Source organism: Lissotriton vulgaris, chromosome 7 (assembly GCF_964263255.1).
Source record: "Lissotriton vulgaris chromosome 7, aLisVul1.2, whole genome shotgun sequence".
Classification (NCBI taxonomy): Eukaryota; Metazoa; Chordata; class Amphibia; order Caudata; family Salamandridae; genus Lissotriton; species Lissotriton vulgaris.
Window position 1 is genome coordinate 36,230,861 of NC_141695.1, and position 19,272 is coordinate 36,250,132.

The 19,272-nt window shown below is 48.6% G+C and overlaps 1 protein-coding gene across 1 annotated transcript in view; it reads right to left on the reverse strand.

Annotated features, from left to right (window-relative positions):
• The window catches only part of LOC147700623 (NKG2-C type II integral membrane protein-like), a 43,433-nt gene extending 42,471 nt beyond the window's left edge, over positions 1–962 (reverse strand). The window contains exon 1 of the mRNA XM_086929144.1: positions 704–962. Coding sequence (XP_086785270.1) covers positions 704–962 — 259 coding nt within the window. The remainder of the gene's footprint in view (positions 1–703) is intronic.
• Between the last annotated feature and the right edge of the window lie 18,310 nt (positions 963–19,272).

The window sequence follows — 19,272 nt, forward strand, 5'->3', positions numbered from 1 at the left end:
AACAAGAATCGAGAAACCCAACATTCGGCCATTTAAGGCAGTCTTATTGGCTTTACCAATGCTTTTTCTTGGATTCTGGTACTTTTGGTTATGCGTACCAAATTACCAATTATATGTATAGATTTCAAGTTGAAAAATGCTAAAGCAGAAAACTTGACTGGTAAATAAACCTGCAAACTCGAGAGCTGCGAAGCGGCTGCAGTGATGTTTTACAGCAATTACATGTACGACTGGATGTGTTGACCAGTCACTGTCTTTGGTTGCTTGGGTGGACACTGGAAGTCAAGTAAAGTCACTTCCGGAGATGGCTTTGAATGTTAACACGGAGAGGTAAAGCTGTATAGAGTAGGATTCGTTTGATCTCAGGGACAAGTTCAAGTCGTGTGTAGTCCTTCCTATAATATGCTTAAAAACACACACAGCTCTCGGAGAAACTGATTCCCGCGCTGACCTCCCTGGCCAGCGGCCCCAGTGGCAGGTTGTTACAGCTTCACCCCACCAATAATTCCAACTCTGTGCATTCTGGGACTAGTAGTTTGGCTCCTTAAGCGTGATACTACAAATCCCATAATGCAATGTAATGGGGCTAGAATCCCAGCAGAGCACGGCGAACGCGCGCGCCGCATGCACCCTCCTTAGCGCCGCGTTGTCACGTGTGGATGAAGAATTTATCAGAACTACAAGCTTCTCTGATGGTACTTACGCTGCCGGCAGCGGAGCCAGCGCCTGTAGCTGGGGTTTCTTGGCGCTGAGGCTTGGAGTGGCTCCTCAGGTGTACCGGGGATCTTCTTTTCGAGATAGTCGGCCGCAGGCGCGCGCTGATAGTCTGGAATAAGACCCTCCTGGATGGACCGGGGACCCGGGTCTCCCGGCATGATGTTTGCAGCGCTGCCCGGCATCAAGCGCTTAATAACAAGCAAACTTGGAAAGCAAGAGGCGCTACGCCCCCTAGCGCACGTCATACGCAGGCGACCGTCCTACCTCTATCTCGGAGAAGGTGGTAACGGTGCTCTGACACACCCCTCTTGGGGATGACTCACTTTTGGGATCCGATTGCTTAAGTTTCACGCAGGCGTTCATGTTGTGCACTGCTGACAGCCATGAGCAAGAACTTCAATAAGATGTAAAATAAAATCTGTTTTTTAAAATCTCATATCTGCCACTGCCCGCTTTAATGATCATTTAGGAATGATTTAGACACATATTAAGTGCTTTAAAACTGTCTTTATAGGTAACAAAGAATCGCTGATGCACTACAGATGCCGAAGTCCAGTATATTTATTGCAAATGAGATCAACGAAAGGTTTGCAGTGCTACCATCGCCATCTTCCCAGCTTTCAGGAAAGATGTTTGTCAGAAAACTAACATTTTGTGCACAGTTTTGGCATTTTACTGGGGCATAGTCTATTTTTAGGTCTCGCCTACGCAGCCCTACCTCTACCTCTCTTCTACCCCTCTATCAACCATCTACCTCTCTTCTACCCCTCTACCTCTCTGCTACCCCTCTACCACCCCTCTCTACCTCTCTTCTACCCCTCTAGATCTACACTACCTCTCTTCTACCCCTCTAAATGTACACTACCTCTCTTCTACCCCCTACCCCTCTACCACCCCCTCTACCTCTCTTCTACCCCTCTAAATTTACACTTCCTCTCTTCTACCCCTCTATCTCTCTGCTACCCCTCTACCACCCCTCTCTACCTCTGTTCTACCCCTCTAAATCTACACTACCTCTTTTCTACCCCTCTACCTCTACTTTTTTTATTTATTTATGTATTTTATGCGTTTTTATATAGCGCAGATTTTACCTGAAGGTGTCAGAGCGCTTCACAATAGGAACAGTAGTGGTACATGAGGAAAAAATTACAAGTGAGCATATTACAAAAGCAAACGTTGCGTTGCATAAGGCAATAGTGACAATTGTGGAAGCATCAAGAGCAAACAAAATACAAGAGGTAGCAAACAATACGTTACTAGAGGAAAAAAAGTGACGTGTGTACAAAAGCTTACAAAGTACAAGTAGAGGAATAATACTGCACTAAATGGCAGATACTCAAACTACAAGAACACACTGGGAAGGCACTTCTTATAGTCATGTAGAACAGAATATCCTATGATAGAAGGACTTCCTTCAGAAAGTAGAGAGGGTGTGAAATAAATTTGGAAGTGTCTTTGAAGGAGGAGAGCTTTGAGGTCAGTTTTAAAGGCCTGGGAAGAGGTGGTGGTCCGAAGCTGAGGCGGAAGTGAGTTCCCGATTCTCACTGCGTTGACTGAAAAGGATTGGGCCATCAATCTTTCCTTCTTGAAGGTGGGAGGTTCAAGCAATACGTTTTCCGCATTACGTGATGGTCTAGAGCCACCAGAGAGTTTCAGTTTATTCGCCAGGTAGCGAGGAGAGGAGGAGTGCAAGGTTTTGTGGGTGATACAGGCATTCTTGTTGATAGATCTTGCCTCGATGGGAAGCCAACGGAGGGTGGATAAAATGGGTGTGATGTGGTCGCTTCTTTTGGCCCCATATATGAAACGAGCTGCTGAATAGAGAACAGATTTAAGAGGGGACAGGTGGGATTTGGGGAGGCCAGTAAGAAGAGAGTTGCAGTAGTCCAGTCTGGAGAGAACCAGAGATTGGACAAAGGTTTTAAGGTCTTGCTCTGGGAAGAAGCAACAAATCCCCCAAAGAAGGCGCAGTTGGTATCGAGCAGACTTTGCAATGGAATTGATGTGGGAGAGTAGATTGAGTTTTTTGTCGAGTATGACACCAAGGGATTTCGCGCTGTTGACAATGATGGGTTTATTGTTAAGTAGATTCATCTGATCCATCCATGATTGAACCGGGGTAGGAGAGGAGGAGGAATTCAGTTTTAGAGGGATTCAGAATCAGTTGATGAGTTAGCATCCAGTTTTGAATGGAGTCGAGAGTAGAGTTTAGGATGGAGAGATCGTGAGTGGAGGCCACCTTAAAGTAGATTTGAGTGTCGTCCGCATAGAGATGATAGTGGATCCTGGATTTACTTAGGAGATTTCCCAGTGGTTCTAAGTAGGAGCACCTTGACCTACTGCCAAAGGAGATGAAAGACTGTTCGCTATTTTAATCATTTGGGATCTATCAGAGAGGAAGGAAGCAAACCATTTAAGCACAGTGCCCTCCATGCCCATTCTCTGTTGAATAGTGTTAAGGAGAATGTTGTGATTGACAGTGTCAAAGGCTGCAGAAAGGTCAAGGAGAATAAGAAGACAAGACTCCCCCGAATCGAGTATCCGCAGCGTGTCATCAATCACTTGTAGCAGGGCTGTTTCCGTGCTGCAGTTTTGAATGAAGCCGGACTGGAAATTGTCAAGAAGATCATTGTCCTCGATATGACGAGAGAGTTGTTTCGCTACACATCTTTCTGTGATTTTCGCAAGAAAAGGTAGGTTGGTGATGGGGCGAAAGTTGTTGAGGTCGTTCGTATCAGCAGTGGGTTTTTTAAGCAGAGGGATGACCTGCCCAGTTTTGAAGAACACAGGAAGGTAGCCTTGCAAGAGGGAGAGGTTAACCAGAGTGTTCCAATAGGAAAGAGAATGGAATAGAAGTCAGTGGCAATGGCACTAGGGATGGGGTCAAGAGAATGGTTGGAGGCCTTTGTTTCGAGGATGCATTTGAGGAGGGCATCTTCAGAGATGGGGTCAACGTTCTGCCAAATGGCTAAGGATTTGTGCTCCTCTGGAGGGGTAAGATGAGCGACCTGATCCACAAGTGATTTCACTTTTTCATCAAAGAATATAGCAAATTCCACTGCTTTCTTTGTAGGACCCTCTAACTTGGAGGTTGGGGGAGAGCAGTTTGGATTCTTTATGAGATCGAACAGTTTTCTGGGTCTATTTTTGGCTGAGTCGAGGGGAGTTCTGAAGTGCGACGCTTTTCCAATGAAGATGTGCTTGTGGTACTTGGATCTTGCTGAACGAAGCATGGCCAAATTATCGGTGGAGGGCGCTTGTCTCCATTGTTTCTCCAGGGATCTTAGGTACTTCCTTTCTTCATAGAGGGATTTGTTGAACCAATGTGCTGAGGGAGTAGGCCTTTTCTTTTTGCTTTGGAGAGGAGCAACGTTATTGATTTCGACAGCAAGGACTGTGAGACATTGGGATGTGAGTTTGTTAACATCTAGGTTCGGGTATAGCCTTGGAAGTGATAGCAAAGCTGATTCAGAGAGGGTACTGAGGTCAATATTTTTAGTATCACGGAACCAGGAGGTAGCCCTCTTAGGTTTGCAGAGAGTTATAGAGTGTGATAGGTGAAGAGAGAATGGGATGAGGAGGTGGTCAGACCAGTCCACATGAATAGGGGTAGCGATTGTAAGCATGCCTGCTTTCGAAATAGCAAGGTCCAGGATTGAGCCCTTAGAGTGTTTTGTTTCTGTGCAGTGTTGGATAAGATTGTTTGCAGAGAGGAACGTTGCCAGTAATTTCGCAGAAGAGTCTTGAAACGAGCCCCAGTGGAGATTGAAGTCACCCACGAAGATCTGATTGTCACTTTGCGAGTATTGGTCGCTAATGAAGTCAGTGAGTTCCTCCATAAATGAGGGGTCACTACAAGGGGGTGGTAAATGGCATGGAATATGAGGGGTGAGCGGTGATGCAATTAAAGCTCAAGAGATAGGCATTCAAAAGTGCGGAAGGAGCTGTTAGGAAAAGCCTTAAATTGAAGAGAGTTTCTAAAGATGACTGTAACACCTCCCCCAACTTTGTCAATTCTATCATTTCTAAGTATAGAATAGCCTGTGGGTATTTGGAGATCAAACATAGAGTGAGAAGTATCGTTGAACCAGGTCTCTGTGAGGAAGAGCATGTCAATATTAAAAAGGACGAGGGTGTCGGAGATTTCAAGTTTGTGTTTTATTGCAGATCTCTAGTTGTGGAGCAGACAGTGCAGCTTTGTCGAGACTGTTTTGGTGATGGGGCACTTGGGCTATGAAGGGTGATAGGGATATTGTACTTATACGAGGGTGCTCGGGAGGGTTTAGGTGGATGAGTGGTTCTGACAGAGGAGATGGTCGGAATAGTGTCGATAGTAGGGTTGCTTGGAGATGAAAGTAGAAGAAGGGTGGTGTTCGAGGGCTTGTGTGAGTTTGCGATGTTTGCAGACGACAGATTATGGTTGGCTATTATGGGGTGTGGGGCGAGGTGCATCTCGTGGGAAGGTGGGTGTTTTCCAAAGGAATTGAGGTGTAGGGAAAAGTGGAAATCTTGGAGCTTAAAAGTGAAATGGTAGCTGCAAGTTGGGAGAAGGAAGTGATAAGAGAGCCTAGCTTATTTACTTATTTATTTATTTACTACTCTACTTCTCTACTACCCCTCTACCCATCTTCTACCCCATTACTTCCCCTCTACTACCTCTCTAACCCTCTTCTACCCCTCTACCCCTCTTCTACCCCTCTTCTACCCCTCTTCTACTCCTCTACTACCCCTCTTCTACCCTTCTCCCCCTCTACAGCTCTTCTAGTCCTCTACCACTCTACTGCCCCTGTACCCCTCTACTACCCCTCAACCCCTTGACTACCCCTACCCCTCTACTACCACTTTACCCCTCTTCTACCCCTCTACCCCTTTTCTACCCCTCTACCCCTCTTCTATACCTCTACCCCTCTACTACCACTCTACCCCTTTTTGACCCCTCTTCTACCCCTCTACCCTTCTACCCCTCCACCCCACTTCTACCCCCTACCCCCCACCCCTCTTCTACCCCAATGCCCCACTACCCTTCTCTCCCTCTACCCCTCTTCTACCCATCTACCCCTCTTCTAACCCATTACTTACCCTCTACCCCCTTCTACAGCTCTAACTCTCCTGTACCCCTCTTCTACCCCATTACTTCCCCTCTACCTCTCTATCCCCTCTACTACCACTCTACCCTTCTAATACTCCTCTTCTACTCCTCTACCCTGATTCTACCCCTCTTCTTCCCCTCTACCCCTCTTCAGCCCCTCTACCCATTTACTACCCCTCTTCTACCCATCTATCCCTCTACCCCCTTCTACCCCTCTACCCTTCTTCTAACCTTCTACCCCTCTTCTACTCCTGTTCTACCCGATACCCCTGTTCTACCCCTGTTCTACCCCTCTACTACCTCTCTTCTACACCTCTAACCCTCTTCTACCCCTCTACCCTTCTACCCCTTTATACCACCAAAACCCCTATACCCCTCTACTACCCCTCTTCTACCCCTCTACCCCTCTTATACCCCTCTACCCTTCTACCCCTCTACACCTCTACTACCCCTATACCACTCTACTACCCCTCTTCTAACCCTCTACTAACCCTCTACCAACCCTCTACCCCTCTAACACTCTTCTACCCCTCTACTACCCCTCTACCCAACTTCTACCCATCTTCTACCCCTTTACTACCCTCTTCTACTCTTCTACCCCTCTACTACCCCTCTATACCTCTACTACCCCCTCTACCCCTCTTCTACCCCTCTACCCTCTTCTACCCCTCTATGCCTCTTCTATACTTCTTCCCCTCTTCTACCCCCTACCCCTCTTCTACCTGTCTACCGTTCTTCTACACCTACCCCTTTTCTATCCCTCTACCCTTCTTCTACCCCTCTACCCCTCTTCTAGCCCTCTACCCCACCTCTACCCCTCTACTACCCCTCTAACACTTATCTACCCCTCAACTACCCCTCTACCCCTCTTGTACCCATCTACCCCTCTTCCCCTCTTCTACCCCAGTACTTCCCCTCTATACCTCTACCCCTCTACACTTCTACCCCTCTACTCCCCTTCTATCCATCTACCCCTCTTCTACCCCATTACTTCCCCTCTATACCTCTACCCCTCTACCTCCCCTGTACCCCTCTTCTACCCCATCACTTCCTCTCTATCCCTCTACCTCTCTACACCCTCTACTACCCTCTACTACTCATCTTCTACCCCTCTACCCATCTTCTACCCCTCTACCCTTCTTCTACCCCATCTACCCCCTTCTACCCCTATACCCCTATTCTTCCCCTCTACCCCTCTTCTACCCCTCTACCCCTCTTCTACTCCTCTTCTACCTGATTACCCCTCGTCTACCCCTCTACCACCCCTGTACCCCTCTTCTACCCCTCTACTACCGCTCTTCTACCCCTCTACATCTCTTCTACCCCTCTACCTCTCTTCTACCCCTCTACATCTCTTCCACCCCTCTACATCAACTCTACCTCTCTTCTACCCCTGTACCTCTCTTCTTCCCCTCTACTTCTACACTACCTCTCTTCTACTCCTCTTCTACCCCTGTACCTCTACTCTACCTCTCTTCTACCCCTCTACCTCTCTTACACCCCTCTACATCTATTCCACCCCTGTACCTCTACTCTACCCCTCACCCTTTCGTCTACCTCTCTACCTCTCTTCCACACCTCTACCTCTCTTCTACCTCTCTTCTACTGCTCTGCCTCTCTTCTACTGTTCTACCCCTCTTCCTCTCTTCTTCCCCTCTACCTCTCTTCTACTCATCTACCCCACCTCTACACCTCCAACTCTATTCTATCCCTCTACCTCAATTCTATCCCTCTACCTATCTTCTACCCCTCTAGCCCCCTTCTGCCCCTCTACTGCTCTTCTACCCCTCTACATCTCTTCTTCCCTCATACCCTTCTACTCCCCTACCCCCTCTTTCCCTCTTCTAGCCCTCTACCCCTTTTCTAGCCCCTACCCCACTTCTACCCCTCTACTACCCCTCTTACCCTTTTCTACCCCTATTCTACACCTCTACCCTTCTACCCCTCTTCTACCCCTCTACCCTCTTCTACCCCCTACCCTTCCACCCCTCTTCTATCCATCTACTCCTCTTCTACCCCATTACTTCCTCTCTATACCTCTACCCCTCCTCTACCCCTCTACCTCCCCTCTACCCCTCTTCTACCCCATTACTTCCCCTCTACCCCTGTATCTCTCTACCCCCTCTCCTACCCTCTACCCCTCTACTACTCCTACTCTACCCCTCTACCCCTTCTACCCCTATACCCCTATTTTTCCCCTCTACCCCTCTTCCACCCCTCTACCCCTCTACTTCCCCTCTATCCCTCTTCTACCCATCTACCCCTCTACCCTCTACTACTCCTCTACTAACCCTCAACCCCTCTACTACCCCTCTACTACACCCCTTCCCCTCTACCCCTCTACTACCACTCTATCTCTCTTCTACCCCTCTTTTACCCCTCTACCCCTCTTCTATCCTTCTTTCACTCTACCCCTCTTCTACCCGTCTACCCCTCTACCCCTCTACTACCCCTCTAACACTTGTCTACCCCTCAACTACCCCTCTACCCCTCTTCTACCCCTCTTCCCCTCTTCTACCCCAGTACTTCCCCTCTATACCTCTATACCTCTACCCCTCTACACTTCTACCCCTCTACTCCTCTTCTATCCATCTACCCCTCTTCTACCCCATTACTTCCACTCTATACCTCTACCCCTCTTCTACCCCTCTACCTCCCCTGTACCCCTCTTCTACCCCATTACTTCCTCTCTATCCCTCTACCTCTCTACACCCTCTACTACCCTCTACTACTCATCTTCTACCCCTCTACCCGTCTTCTACCCCTCTATCCTTCTTCTACCCCTCTACCCCCTTCTACCCCTATACCCCTATTCTTCCCCTCTACCCCTCTTCTACCCCTCTACCCCTCTTCTACTCCTCTTCTACCTGATTACCCCTCTTCTACCCCTCTACTACCCCTGTACCCCTCTTCTACCCCTCTACTACCCCTCTTATACCCCTCTACCCCTCTACCACCCCTATACCGCTCTACTACCCCTCTTCTACCCCTCTACCCTCTACTACCCCTCTAATACCAATCTAATACCCCTCTACCCCTCTTCTACCCCTCTCCTACCCCTCTCCTACCCTTCTACCCCTCTACAGCTCGTCTACCCCTCTAATACTCCTCTACACCTCTACTACCCCCTACCCCTCTACTACTACTCTAACCCTCTTCTACCCCTCTACCCCTCTTCTACCCTCCTACCCCTCTTCTAACCGTCTACCACTCTTCTACACCTCTACCCCTTTTTTTCCCCTCTTCTACCCCTCTTGTAATCGATTCAGTTTGGAGGCCAAAAACGTGCACGCATTGCATTGCTTTCAATGGCAATGCATGGACGTTTGGCAATTCCCTTACGGGAGCGATCTTTGAAACCATCTGTTTGTTAATAACTTTCAAACAGATGGTGCTCCTCGCATCCTCAAGGCAAACGCTGTGTATGCTCTGGGCCGCACTCCCCGCACCCCTGACTTGATTTATTTCCTCCTGTCACACACCTGTCCTAATCTTAACTTGCCTTCCTTCTCCCAACGTTTCCTTCCCCTTATTTTCCTCTCTACCTCTACCTCTCTTCGACCTCGCTACCTCTACCTCTCTTTTACCCCTCTACCTCTACTCTACCTCTCTTCTACTCCTCTACCTCTCTTCTACCCCTCTACATCTCTTCCACCCCTCTACATCTACTCTACCTCTCTTCTACCCCTCTACCTCTCTTCTACCCCTCTACCTCTCTTCTGCCCCTCTACCGCTCTTCTACCTCTCTACTTCTACATTACTTCTCTTCTACCCCTGTACCTCTACTCTACCTCTCTTCTACCCCTCTACCTCTACTCTACCTCTCTTCTACGCCTCTACCTCTCTTCTACCCCTCTACATCTCTTCTACCCCTCTACCTCTACTCTACCCCTCTACCTCTCGTCTATCTCTCTACCTCTCTTTCACCCCTCTTCCTCTCTTCTATCTCTCTTCTAACCATCTACCTCTCTTCTTCCCCTCTACCTCTCTCCTACTCATCTACCCCTTTTCTACCCCTCTTCTACCCCTCTTGTAATCAATTCAGTTTTGAGGCCAAAAACGTGCACGCATTGCATTGCTTTCAATGGCAATGCGTGCATGTTTGGCAATTCCCTTATGGGAGCGAGCTTTGAAACCATCTGTTTGTAATTAACTTTCAAACAGGTGGTGCTCCTTGCATCCTCAAGGGAAACACGGTGTGTGCTCTGGGCCGCACTCCCCCTACCCCTGACTTAATGTATTGCCTCCTGCCACACGCCTGTCCTCATCTTAACTTGCCTTCCTTCTCCCAACGTTTCCTTCCCCCTTATTTCCCTCTCTACCTCTACCTCTCTTCTACCTCTCTACCTCTACCTCTCTTCTACCCCTCTTCTACCCCTGTACCTCTACTCTACCTCTCTTCTACCCCTCTACATCTCTTCTACCCCTCTACCTCTCTTCTACCCCTCTACATCTCTTCCACCCCTCTACATCAACTCTACCTCTCTTCTACCCCTGTACCTCTCTTCTTCCCCTCTACTTCTACACTACCTCTCTTCTACTCCTCTTCTACCCCTGTACCTCTACTCTACCTCTCTTCTACCCCTCTACCTCTCTTCTACCCCTCTACATCTATTCTACCACTCTACCTCTACTCTACCCCTCTACCTTTCGTCTACCTCTCTTCCACACCTCTACCTCTCTTCTACCTCTCTTCTACTGCTCTGCCTCTCTTCTACTGTTCTACCCCTCTTCCTCTCTTCTTCCCCTCTACCTCTCTTCTACTCATCTACCCCACCTCTACACCTCCAACTCTATTCTATCCCTCTACCTCAATTCTATCCCTCTACCTCTCTTCTACCCCTCTAGCCCCCTTCTGCCCCTCTACTGCTCTTCTACCTCTCTACATCTCTTCTACTCTCCTACCCTTCTACTCCCCTACCCCTCTTCTAGCCCTCTACCCCTTTTCTAGCCCCTACCCCACTTCTACCCCTTTACTACCCCTCTTACCCTTTTCTACCCCTATTCTACCCCTCTACCCTTCTACCCCTCTTCTACCCCTCTACCCTCTTCTACCCCTCTTCTATCCATCTACCCCTCTTCTACCCCATTACTTCCTCTCTATACCTCTACCCCTCCTCTACCCCTCTACCTCCCCTGTACCCCTCTTCTACCCCATTACTTCCCCTCTACCCCTCTATCTCTCTACCCCCTCTCCTACCCTCTACCCCTCTACTACTCCTCCTCTACCCCTTCTACCCCTATACCCCTATTTTTCCCCTCTACCCCTCTTCCACCCCTCTACCCCTCTACTTTCCCTCTTTCCCTCTTCTACCCATCTACCCCTCTACCCCTCTTCTACCCCTCTACTACCCCTCAACCCCTCTACTACCCCTCTACTACACCCCTTCCCCTCTACCCCTCTATTACCACTCTATCCCTCTTCTACCCCTCTATACTTCTATCCCTCTTCTACCCGTCTACCCCTCTATCCCTCTTCTACTCCCATACTACTCGATTACCCCTCTTCTACCCCTCTACTACCCCTCTACCCCTCTTCTACCCCTCTTCTGCCCCTCTACTACCTCTCTTCTACCCCTCTACCCCTCTTCTACCCCTCTACCCTTCTAAACCTCTACCCCTCTACTACCCCTATACTTCTGTACTACCCCTCTTCTACCCCTCTACCCCTCTACTACCCCTCTAACCCTCTTTTACCTCTCTACTACCCCTCATCATGCCACTAAAACTGAAAAGAGTTACAGAAAAGGCTACAAATCCTTGGTTTAATGGGACACTGAACGAGGACAGGCGAAAATTGAGATTTGCAGAAAGAAAATGGAGACAACACCCATCATCCCCGGATATGAAATCCCTCAGAAAAATTAGAAATGAATACAACAAAAAGATCCTTAACTCCAAGAAGGAATTCATTAGATCCGAATTAGACAATGCCAAAAACAGAGCACGGAAATTATTTGAGATTTTAAAACAGCAATCAAATAAGCTGGCCAAAACTGCCCAAGAAATCACCAAAACGCAACTAAGCTGCGAAGAATTCTCAAACTTCTTCACCGACAAAGCTAACAATATGGAAAGAGAACTCAAGAATGCAGCAGACAACCTCGAACTCGATGCACCATCATTAGACATTAACACAACAAAAAGGGTGGATAATTTGATAAAGAACAAGGCGCAATGGGACACTTTCAATAGTCTGGATCAGAAAAGTATTGCAAAAACGCTATCTGATATAAAACCCATAATCACTACAATGACCCACTACCTTCAAAATCCCTGAAAGAAATCTGCCATACAGTGATTCCTATATGGACAGAAATTGTAAACGCCTCCCTATCCCCGGGGAGTCTTCCAGAATGTCTAAAAACAGGACAAGTAGTACCGATTATCAAAAAACCTACAGCGAACCCAGCAGATCCAAAAAACTACCGCCCAGTAACCAACATTCCTCTTCTTGCCAAGCTAATAGACAAATGTGTGCAAAATCAATTGAGTCAACACATTGACAATTTCTCATTATTGGATGAATGTCAATCGGGATTTAGAGCGGGACATAGCACGGAAACGGCGATCTTATACATAGTCGATGATGCACTTCAGGCATTAGATCACAATCGATCTTGTCTGCTTATCCTTTTTGATTTATCTTCGGCTTTCGAGACCGTTAATCATGAAAAACTTTTGATCAGACTACGGGAAAGGATGGGAATATTTAGTAAGATGCTAAGTTGGTTTGAATCCTTCCTACAGAATAGAACCCAAAGATTTCTGATCAACCAAGCTCTATCACCATCAAGCCCTAACACAATAGGAGTTCCACAAGGATCTACCTTATCTCCTTCATTATTTAACCTGTATATCGAACCCTTGACAGAGATTCTCTGAAATTCCAAAATATCATACCACATGTACGCGGATGATATGCAGAATTACATAAAGATCTCATCCCTGGATGACATCAATGTAATGAACGAGGCCCTTAAAATGACTCTAAAATGGCTAACTAGTAATCATCTAAAACTAAACGCAAATAAAACAGAATTTCTACTTATATCTCCACAAAAGGACCAATTAGAAGTGAAGGAATGGTCCAATTCGATCACGGCACTTAATTGCACTCCCACCCTAGTCGATTCAGCGAAATCACTAGGGATCACACTGGATGAAAACCTCGACATGAAAGCCCACATCAAAACAATGGCAAAAAGCGCCCGTTTTCATCTGAACTACTTAAGAAAAATGAAACCATATGTAACTGACGCGGATCTAAAACAAGCTGTGCAAGCACTGATCATTTTGAGGATTGAATATGGAAGCTCGACATTGGCAGGGCTACCGAAAATATCCACAGCACCATTAAAAGCATGCCTCAATGCAACAGCAAGACTTATCACAGGATCAAGGAAATTCGACCATATCACCCCTCACCTGAAAACCTTAAACTGGCTACCATACGAAGCCAGGATACAGCTAAAGATGGCGTGTATCACCCATAAAGCTCTTCATCGCAACACTCCTAGTTATCTTGCCAAAAAATTGAAATATCTGGAGGTGAAGTGCCAAAGATCTGGTATTGAGACCACCCATTTTCAGGAAGAAAAAAACCTACGATAGAGCATTCTCAGGAGCAGCTCCTAGAATATGGAACTCACTTCCCACGAACATCAGAAAAATTCTGAACTTAGCAATTTTTAAGAAAGAGACCAAGATATTTCTAATGAGTAAGTTCCTTCCTTAATCATCCTTTCTAGGCGCTAATTAATCAAATAAGAGATGTCCAAGAGGTTCCAGTTAATGGAGAACAAAGAAGACAAAGGAAAAGACACTTAAACAAGCATATAGAGGAAGAGTGATTACTCCTTATAACATTTAGATAACCTACCTAAAAGCCAACATTGTATTGAATATCTTTGTAATCCTTATCAATAATTATGATATTATTTTTAACTATAACTGTCTTATGTTATCATGATCATTTAATTGTGAGCGCTCTGATACCCAAGGGTCTTGTTCGCGCTATAGGAAACTGTATAATAAATAAATAAATAAATCTACCACACTTCTACCCCTCTACCTCTATTCTATCCCTCTACCTCTATTCTGTCCCTCTACCTCAATTCTATCCCTCTACCTCTCTTCTACCCCTCTAGCCCGCTTCTGCCCCTCTACCGCTCTTCCACCCCTCTACCTTTCTTCTACTCTTCTACCCCTCTACCTCTCTTCTACCCACCTACACCTCTCTACTCCTCTTCATCTCTTCTACACCTCTACTCCTCTTCTACCCCTCTACCCCTCTTCTGCCCCGTTACCCCTCTTCTGCCCCTCTACCTCTTTCCTACCCCTCCTCTAACCCTCTTCTACAGGGAACAACCTTTATAACGCAACTTTTAGCACGCAGTGCTATTACAACGTAGACTTTAAAACGAAAACCATTACAACGCATTACACTGGGGGGCGCTTTAGGATAGGGAACAGTTTTAATTTACTATCCAACACCTTCCCTAGTATCCACGGGGACTGGTGTTAGAATAGTAAATTAAACTATTCACTATCCAGCACCCCCCAGTGTAATGCGTTGTAATGGAATGCGTTTCAAAACTTGCGTTGTTACAGCATGCGTGGTAAAAGCATGCGTTGTAACAACGTACATCCCTCTTCTACTCTATTCCATCCCCTCTACCCTACTTTTCCCTCTACCCCTCTTCTAACCCTCTACCCTCCCCTTTACTACCCCTCTTATACCTGTCTACAGCTCTTCTACTCCTCTACCCCTCTATTATCCCTCTACTACCACTCAACCCCTCTACTACCCCTCTACCCCTCTACTACCCCCCACTCCTCTGCCCCTCTACTACCACTCTGCCCCTCTTCTACCTCTCTACTACCCCTCTTCTAGGCCTCTACTACCCCTCTTGTACCCCTCTACTACCCATTTACCCCACTTCGACCCCATTCTAACCATCTACCCTTCTACAGCTCTTCTACTCCTTTACCTCTCTATTATCCCTATACTACCCCTCTACTCCTCTACTACCCCTCTACCCCTCTACCCATCTTTTACCCCTCTACTCCTCTACATCTCCTCTACCCCTCTACCACCCCTCTACCCCTCTTCCACCTCTATACCCATCTTCTACCCATCTACCCCTCTTCTACCCATTTACCCCCCTTTTTCCCCTCTACCCCTCTTCCACACTTCTATCCCTGTATCCCTCTTCTACCCCTCGACCCCTCTATTAGACTTAAACCCTTCTACTACCCCTCTACCCCTCTACTACCCCCTACCCCTCTACTATCACTCTACCCCTCGACCTGATTACCCCTATTCTACCCCTCTACTACCCCTCTACCCCCTCTTCTACCCCTCTTCTACCCCTCTTCTAGGCCTTAACCCCTCTACTAACCCTCTTCTACCCCTCTGCTACTCCTCTACCCCTCTTCTACCCCTTTACCCTTCCACCCCTCTACCTCTCTTCTCCCCCTCTATCCCTCTCTTACCCCTCTACCCCTCTTCTTCCCCTCTACCCCTCTACTACCCCTCTACCCCTCTGCCCATCTACTACCCCTCTTCCCTTCTTCTACCCCTCTTCTACCCTTATACCCCACTACAGCACTTCTACCACTCTATGAACCCTCTAACCCTCTACTATCCCCTACCCCTCTACCCCTCTTCTACCCATCTACCCCTCTTCTACTCCTCTACCCCTCTCTGCTCCTCTACCCCTCTTCTTCTCCTCTACCCCTCTTCTACCCCTCTTCTACACATCTACCACCCATCTACCCATATTCTACCCCTCTACCTCCCCTTTTCTACCCCTCTACCCCTCTTCTACCCCGGTATCACTCTTCCTGCCCTCTATGAACCCTCTACCCCTCTACTATCCCCTACCCCTCTACCCCTCTTCTACCCATTTACCCTTCTTCTACTCCTCTACCCCTCTTCTGCTCCTCTACCCCTCTTCTTCTCCTCTACCCCTCTTCTACCCCTCTTCTACCCATCTACCACCAATCTACCCATATTCTACCCCTCTACCTCCCCTTTTCTACCCCTCTACCCCTCTTCTACCCCTGTATCACTCTTCCTGCCCTCTAGCCCTCTACTACCCCTCTACCCCTCTTCTACCACTATACCCCTCTACTACCCCTCTACCCTTCTAACCCTCTACCCCTCTTCTACCCTTCTTCTACCACTCTACCTCTCTACCCCTCTTCTACCTCATTACTACTCCTCTACCCCTTTTCTATTCGCTACCTCTCTTCTACACCTACCCCTCTTCTACCCCTCTACCCCGCTTCTACCCCTCTCCCTCTCTTCTACCCCTCTTCTACCCTTCTACCCCTCTACCACCCCATTACTTCCCCTCTACCCCTCTACCCTATCTACTACCCCTCTACTACCCCTTTCCTACCCCTCTATCCCTCTTCTACCCCCTAAACCTCTTCTACTCCTCTACTACCCCCATACCCCTCTTCTTCCCCTCTACAGCTCTTCTACCCCTAATCCGCCCCTCTACCCCTTTACTACCCCTCTACAGCTCTTCTAACCCTATACCCCTCTACTATCCCTCTACCCATCTTCTACCCCTCTACACCTCTACTACCACTCTACCCATCTACCCTACTTCTACCCCTCTTCTACCCCGCTACCCCTCTTCTACTCTTCTACCCCTCTACCCCTCTTCTACCCTTCTACCCCTCTACACCTCTTCTACTCCTCTTCTATACCTCTACCTGATTATCCTCTACTACCCCTCTACCCCTCTTCTACCCCTCTACCCCTCTTCTACCCTTCTTCTACCACTCTACTACCTCTCCACCCCTCTTCTACCTCATTACTCCCCCTCTACCTCTCTTCTACCCCTATCCCTCTTCTACCCCTCTACCCCTCTTCTACCCCTCTCCCTCTCTTCTACCCCTCTTCTACCCTTCTACCCCTCTACCCCTCTTCTACCCCATTACTTCCCCTCTACCCCTCTACCCCATCTACTACCCCTCTGCTACCCCTTTCCTACCCCTCTATCCCTCTTCTCCCCTCTAACCCTCATACTCCTCTACTACCCCTATACCCCTCTTCTTCCCCTCTACAGCTCTTCTACCCCTATTCCACCCCTCTACCCCTTTACTACCCCTCTACAGCTCTTCTAACCCTATATCCCTCTACTATCCCTCTACCCATCTTCTACCCCTCTACCCCTCTACTACCACTCTACCCCTCTACCCTTCTTCTACCCCTCTTCTACCCCGCTACCCCTCTTCTACTCTTCTACCCCCCTACACCTCTTCTACTCCTCTTCTATACCTCTACCTGATTACCCTCTACTACCCCTCTACCCCTCTTCTACCCCTCTACCCCTCTTCTAGCCCTCTACCCCTCTACTACCCCTCTTCTACCCATCTAATACCCCACCTACCCCTCTTCTACCCCTCTTCTCACCCTGTACCCCTCTACCCTTCTACCCCTCTACTACCCCTATACCCCTCTACTACCCCTCTACCCCTCTTCTACCCCTCTACTCCTCTACTTCCCCATCGTCGACCCTCTTGTAGGCCAACGACCAGATGTCTGACTGAACTTCTTAAGGTGGGCGCATGGTGTGCAGCAGCTGCAGACCCTCTCACAGGCCAACAATCAGATGTCTAACCAAACTTCTTAAAGTGGGCATATTGTGTACAGAGGATGTAGACCCTCTTAAGGGATAAAAATCAAAGTCATAAAGTGCAGCAAGAACATATTGCAGTCTTGTGTCCACATATGAAAACAGGGGAAGTGACCCTTGACCCTGTTCACAGGCAGGTTGCCCCCACGCCACACAGCTCCACCTGACTCTGCCCACGTTTTCCGCCCGCTGCTGCTGTGAGTTTGCGCCACCAGGTCTCTGTGCCCACTCTCCCTGCCCATTTCCTTTTTTGCCTTTCCTCTTTTGGCTCATGTTGTCTGCCGTGTCTTGCTGTTCTGCTGTTTTGTTCTGGTTTTGTTGCTGTTCTGCTGTTTTTGTCTGGTTTTTGTTGCCTTTTTTAGCCTATTTTTCAGCCTTCTCTGCCCTTTTCTTTCAGTTGCCCGCTCCCTCACTCCCCCTTCCCGCCTCTGTGTCCCCTGCGGCCTCGCCCCCCTCGCTTGCCCATTCGGACACACACTCACCTCCCACCTGCTCTTCCCACCCACCTCCCCTTCTTAATGGCGGCCGCTGGTGTACCAAAGTCGCGCCTAACGCAAGCACGTCTGCGCCTATTCGTGCCTGGACGCACCCAGCGCCAGTACCCCTGGTCCCCCTGCGAGCACCACGAAACCTGACACAGCTACGAGGCCAACCTCCTCCACGCACTCAATGCTGTCCGATCAGCCACCTGCTTCCAGGCCACCCTGAAGCTCACCCACGGGCCCTTCACCTGCCGAAATGGCAGCTTCACAAGCCAGCGAACACCTGCATGCCTGCCCTCCCAGCCAGGGCAGGCCACAACCATCTCAGATGCATACTACTCAACACTCGCTCAGTCCACAAGCACACTTTTGAACTCTGAGACGTAGCTCATCCTCCCTGAATGTCACCTTCTTGACGGAGACCTGGATGAACCCCTTCTCGGCGCCCGACATCACCATAGCCATCCCGGATTGCTACCGGATCTCCCGCAGGAACCCCACCAACAAACCAGGAAAAGGATCAGACATCGTCCACAGGAATACCCTCAGAATTTCGACCAGCACCGAAGACACCCTCAGCACGGGTGAACATCTGCACTTCCAGATCCACATCGATCACAACACCACCCTCAGAGGAACCCTCATTTACAGACCCCCTAGACCCCGACCACAGTTCAGCGACTCCATCACCGATGTAATCAGCACGCACTCCCTTGCATCCACAGACTAAATCATCCTCGGAAATCTGAACTTCCACCTTGAGAACAACAACAACAGCAACTCCACCACCCTGCTCGACAACCTCGGACTCGACCAGCTCGTCACGGTACCCTCCCACTACGTCGGACATACGCTCGACCCCATATTATTCGCCAGCAACCACTTCAGCTTCAGCCACACCACAGAACTCCACTGGACAGACTACCGCTGCATCCACTTCTCCTTCAAGAAACACACCATGCACAACCACCTGCAGTGAATCCCACAACACAGCTGGAACAAGATCACCGAAGACCAGCTAATCACCACCCTCGCCCGAGGCCCACCAACCGACCCAAACAACACCGACACAGCAGCCCGCAACTTCAGGCAATGGCTTAATGACTGCGCCAACACTGTCGCCCGATCAGAAAACCCTTAAACAGACACACCAACAGAAGGGCTATCTGGTTCACCACTGACCTCTAGGCTTCCAAGCCGACATGCCGAAGACGTGAGAAGAAGTGGTGCCACGAACAGACACCGCACAACCATGCAGCCCTTAAAAACGCCAGCTGCAAGCACCATTAACTCATTCTAACCGCTAAAAGGACCTCCTTCAAGGAAC